This window comes from Danio aesculapii, chromosome 6, assembly GCF_903798145.1.
Source record: "Danio aesculapii chromosome 6, fDanAes4.1, whole genome shotgun sequence".
Lineage (NCBI taxonomy): Eukaryota > Metazoa > Chordata > Actinopteri > Cypriniformes > Danionidae > Danio > Danio aesculapii.
In genome coordinates this window covers 13,976,439-13,982,438 of record NC_079440.1, presented here as the reverse complement: position 1 = coordinate 13,982,438, position 6,000 = coordinate 13,976,439, and the positions used below count along the sequence as shown (strand labels likewise).

Genomic DNA, 6,000 nt, shown 5'->3' with positions numbered 1-6,000 from the left:
TAATCCATCATTAAAATCCAAAGTCAATGCCTTGTTATTAACACAACAAATTGAGCAACTTTAATTAATTAGTTCTTGTTAGTAAATACATAATATTAACAGACCATTATTTTATAGTGTTATCCAATATTGTTCATAAAACTGTAATATTCACTAACGCTGTCAGACATTTAAAATTTAAATAATTATTTTCTATTTAAAGATAGTTTATAAATGTAATGGCAAAGCTGAATTTTCAACAACAACAAAAATAGAAAAATAATAATAATCTGATCGGCTAACAATGTTTTCAATTATTTCCCTAGAAGAAATACTCATAATGCTGCTCTGGGAACACACAGTATTGAAGCTCTGAGAATGCCCTGCTGTCCTCCATTGCTCCAGGTGCTGTTTCTGCAGTTAGTGGGCTATTAGGTGCTGAATAAAAAGTGTCTGTCAAATTGCTCGTAACTCTTCAGACAAACCTGTTCTTTGTCTCTCTTGACTGAAAGCATCATGAGGATTTAAAGCTCTCAAGCTAACTCTAAAGTTACCAGTTATTTATATACTCCTGATATTTTCAGAAAGAACTCTATAAAACTCTAAAAACAAATGACGTTAGCGGTTTGTTCAATCTACTTATTCAAAATGAGCTGAAACAACACAATTCTTATGTTTTTTTCAGGGACAACTTAATTGTTTTATGATCAATCCACTTAAATGTGTAAAAACTAATGAGTGAACTTAAGTCCTTCATGTCGTCTCAACACAAATCGATTGTGTGGAACCTGGCATTTTTTACAGTGCATGAAGTTATGTCACAGAGAGGAACCTTGGACTCTCTTTACTGCGCTGTAAACCCTAATAAGTTGAGACTCAAATTATTTCAGGAAAGGGATTCCCTCAATTTGTTTGAAGAATGGAAAATCGACAACTCAATTAATTGAATTGATCAAATGTGGTCTCTTCATTGAATTAACTTAAATGTTTAATGACTGATAACTTACAATGGCTAATACACTAAACTTCTAAATTTTTCAACACGAGCAGAACATGCAAACTCCACACAGAAATGCCAACTGACCCAGCCGAGACTCAAACCAGCAACCTTCTTGCTGTGAGGCGACATCGCTACTGCACCACTGTGCCGCCCTTGCGTGTATAGGGTGGATCAGAAGGGTTCAGGTAGTGCCTCTGTCCTGCTGGGCTTCAGCAAAATTCAGCATCACACACTCTGAAAAACGTTATTTATTTAACATGATGGTTGAGTTAAAAATATTTGATGCTTTGTTGGATTATTTTTAACCTTTAATTGGTTATTTATTAATAACTCAACTAGTTGGGTTAAATGTTTGGTGCTTTGTTGGGTTATTTGTAGCCTTTATTTAGTTATTTATTTAATAACTCAACCAGTTGGGTTAAAAAATAGAATTTCAACATTCATCTGATTCAACTGACACAGAACAGCAGTATGTTGATATGTGTGCATAATTTTAATGCAATAATATTTCTGTTAATTTGATCATGTTTACCTCTCTCCGTGTCGAGTGATTTTTATATCTGTTTCACCAGCACTCTTAATTAATGATGATACAAGTGCTTCGTAACCAATCTATATTAAACTAAACAAAAAACAAAACAAAAAAAAAAACAGTTTATCTACCTTCTGTGTTCATCTCTACATTTTTTTCGGGGGGATTGATACACATATTTAGATATTTGGCCATCATTCTCGCCTTTAGGACCCAGCGGAGACGAGCTAAATGACTACCTTGTGTCATATAACATATATCGGCCAATCAGTGCAGTTGTCAAGGCATAATTTCAAGCGCAACCAATCATTTTAAACAGAGACATAGTGAATCGTTCTGAGAACTTAACATTGCTTAAAATCTGCTCTCTAATAAGTAAGTTAAACACACCTGTTTAAGTTTGGATGCCAAAATTTGGTATTTTAAGTAATGTCAAGTTATATTATCTTAATATCTTTAGTAATGACAACAGCGGGGTTTACAGTGTGTGTGTTTAGAGTTAAAAAGTCTGCTAAAAAGACACATAATTTTCACTGAGATTGTTTTTTTATTTTATATTATTAAATAGTATAACCGCTAAATAATTCTTGCTTACTTTAAAAAGCTTTATTTTATAGAACAAAAAAAATCTAATAATAATAATAATTATTATTATTATTATAAAATGAAGCTTTACTTGTTGTAAAGTATACAATAATATTCATTTATTCATTTTCTTTTCGGCTTAGTCCCTTCAATAATCTGGGGTCGCCACACCGGAATGAACCGCCAACTTAACCAGCATATGTTTTACGCAGCGGATGCCCTTCTAGCTGCAGCCCATCACTGGGAAACATCCATACACACTCCTTCACACACCTACACTACGGACAATTTAGCTTACCCAATTTACCTATAGTGCATATTGGACTGTGGGGGAAAGCGGAGCACCCGGAGGAAACCAACGCGAACGCGGGGAGAACATGCAAACTCCACATAGAAATGCCAACTGACCCAGCTGGGGCTCAAACCAGTGATCTTCTTGCTGTGAGGCGATTGTGCTACCCACTGCACCACCATCAAGCCTTGTATAATAAAGTATAATAATTATTAAGTGTTCATATTGTCTATAAAAAGTTTAAACCTTATGTTCTAACAACTTTGTAAACGTGTTTTAAAAATAGTTTAATAGCTTACATATAAATGTGGACATTCTTTATATCAGATACTGACTCCAGATTATAGTTGTTGTTTTTTCTCACAGGACACAAGCTGTGCGAGATAATAGTTGGCTAATTATTTAATACATCAACCATCTGCTTTAAGTTACCTGCATGCAAACAGTGACGAAACAGATCCCTTATCTAACCTGTAGTTTGAAGATGTTAAAATGTGGACTTGTTTTTTTTCATAGTAGTAAGCATAAACACTTTCTACGAATATAAATTGATGAGTGAGAGTGAATGTGCTCTGCACACCCACTGCATGAGTCTCACCTCAGCTGGTCATGGCGCATGCAGAAATATGTGTCAGTAGTGCTACCATGGAAACATCGCAGTATCACATCCAGCAGCACATGGGATATCAGATCATTCATATGATGGAATCTGTATATTTTAAATATGAAGCGCTTTTGAACCTTATTTTATTATACTAAAGATTGACGCTTTCCAAACGCACAGATTATCAGATAAATCAGTTTTACAGTGCAGCAACAATATATGTCATGTTTATATCTGCGGAGCTATATTTCTGTCAGTTTACTACCGGTATGCACGGTAAAAAGGGCAAACTTGGGGGGCTGTCTTTGCGCGCGGTGCGCCGCCCAACCGGAGATGCGTGAGCGAGCGGGCACTGGCTCATTCGCTCTGGTGCGGACACCGGAGTCAGCGAGGCATGTGTCTGGACACCGGCGTTTCTAATAAATAAAAAAGACACTCACAGAAACGATACACCTGAGCGTTTTCTTTACCCACCGGGTGTCATTTGCTAACGCGCCGTCAGTTGTTTGAATTTCCACCTCACGCAGGATTGCAGCGACCTGCTTCTCGTAAACATTCGTGAATGGAAAGCGACTGCAGAAAAGACATACATCTTTCCAAACGCTTATCGAAGCCTCTGCAGTTTTGTGATTGATTAGCTGGATCCCCTTGCGTCTTTTGAAGGAAGATGGAGACCTTCTTCGCAGAGGTGGGATCATTTTCTAAATCAAGGGAACGTGTCATTTCATGTGTGTTGCTTCATGTGCCGTGCAAAAACAACAGATTGTGTGCTATATTTGTGAAATAACCCCTCAATAATCATATGATGTAAATACCGGTGGATAATTCTCATTGGCTGCATACATGTGCACCAGGATGTTGTATGTAATCATCTTAGCCCAACAGTGTCATTCCTTTTAAACACGGATATTTAACGGGTTGACATTTTTAAGTGCTTCATTATAAATGACCAGTGCGTTATTTCTCACACTGACAGTAGCTTATGGTGATATAGCGTGCATAGGTGTCTCGTGTTCGCCAGGGCTGTGGCGCGCGCGAGGGGGGAAGGGGCTCGCGCATTGATGCTGAGGCAGGGTCTCTATCGGCTATGATGGTGTTTCTGCGAGGCTGATATCTAGGTTTTCTAAACCTCTCACGCCCTTATCATGCATCAGTGTTTGTTATGAAGCAGATAAAATGTCTTCGATTCCAAACCCAGCGCGTGAGTGTGTTCTGAAGGCTGTCTGGACATAATTGAGATTATTCCCATCATGCCAAATTCCACATTCAGAGCATTCACCTCACCTTCAGCCTAATAGGAAATGCTGGGAAACATATATGCAAGGTCTCATAATCAACCTGTCAGCCTGAATGCATGTTGTTTACCTGATCTGTATTCGGAATATTAGGCCTTACAACAGCATTTTCAATGATCAGTTGTATTTTTATCCCCATATCTATCATTGTATGCCTTGCTGAGTATGTTTACTGTTTGATATCGTACACGATTGGATGCTTCTGTCATTGCTCCTACTCTCAGTTTGTTAGATGCCCATACAAACCCCTGAATTTGATCTAATACTGAATTACAGAATGCCCATTAAGCCATTTATCCTCTTGAACACATGCTATGTGTCTCAAATGGTTTTAAGCAGTCAGCATTTAATCTGTCAGAGTGGACAGCACATCAACACAAGGCTTAGTGAGTAAATGACATTAATTGATGATGCACACACTCTGAATATTATATATTTATCAGAGAGATGTGTTTATGCTAAAAGAAATGCAAAAGTGGTCTCTGTTAAAGCTCGTGAGGACAAAGCTGGAGAACTTAATCTTCAGATCCTTCACAGACTGCTATCTGGAATCCATTAATTTAATATATAGGGCATTTGCTGTAAAATCTGTCTGTAGTTTGTAATTTCAGAAAACTAAGATGCTTGGGATACATTAGCTAGAACATCCTTGAGAGCTTTTCACACTTGAAATTGTTAACCCTGCTCATCCTAAACCTAGGATAAATACAATCCTGGGTTATCTGTAATCACGTTTCACACTGCTCATACACTGTAAAACCCAATAAATTAAGGTAACTCAAACCATTTGAGGAAACCGATTGCTAGAAACTAATAAAGATATAATTTATATGAGTACTGTAAACATACTTTATTTAAGTTGAAGTAATGAGGTGTTTAATTAACTCATTACCTTCAACACCGAGTTTAAAACTCTTTTCAAATGAGTAGAATTAACTTTCAGTACATTTTGAGTAACTACACTCATTTCATTTGATAAAGCTGACTGTTGGGTTTTACAGTGTACTATATCTGAGGATAACAAATAATCCTGGGTATTTATTAACGGACGTTTCATACTATAGTATTGACCTTATTCTTCACATACCAGTGGGTGCAACCATTGGAATCGTTTGGTTGGAGATTTCCAATCTCATTCACTTCCATTGATTTTTAGACATTAAAACAGCTCGTTCTGCTGCTTGATGTTGCAAACTGATATTTTCTTATTATATTATTCTACCTTTAATGTATAGTCATCAACACAAAAGTAGTTTGATCATTTCTGCCATTTATTATTCCTGGTCATTTCTCCCATAGGCAGCTGCATTGGAAGTTCTAAAACAATCACAAAAAAGCTTCTACATCGCAGAATAAACAATAAATGCTGGGTTAATATTCTTATTTGCATATTTTTGGCGTCACTATTGCTGATTGGATGAACCACATGCAACTTTTTACACTGAGTTTTTGCATCTTATTCATAAAAAATGTTGCAGCATAGAATATGAATTTTTCTTTAAAATTACCTGTCACCGGCTGCTGTTTACACCACACGTGGTTTGTGATGCGATGTAAACCTTGCAGCTTAATTTCTGATTGGTTGTCTCTGTTGCCAAGTGTCCAACAAGTAAACAAAGGGCTCAACAAAATTAAAGGTGCTGTTTGTAAGTTTTTGACGCTTCTAAAGCATAACCATACCATAATAGGCTTGCAGATTTTTAAGAAACATGC

General features: G+C 36.8%; 1 protein-coding gene across 1 annotated transcript in view; it reads left to right on the top strand.

Moving 5' to 3' along the window:
* Positions 1-3,370: 3,370 nt before the first annotated feature.
* myo10l1 (myosin X, like 1) overlaps positions 3,371-6,000 on the top strand; it is a 126,800-nt gene continuing 124,170 nt past the window's right edge. Inside the window, exon 1 of the mRNA XM_056459596.1 lies at positions 3,371-3,680. Coding sequence (XP_056315571.1) covers positions 3,660-3,680 — 21 coding nt within the window. The 5' untranslated portion in view covers positions 3,371-3,659. The remainder of the gene's footprint in view (positions 3,681-6,000) is intronic.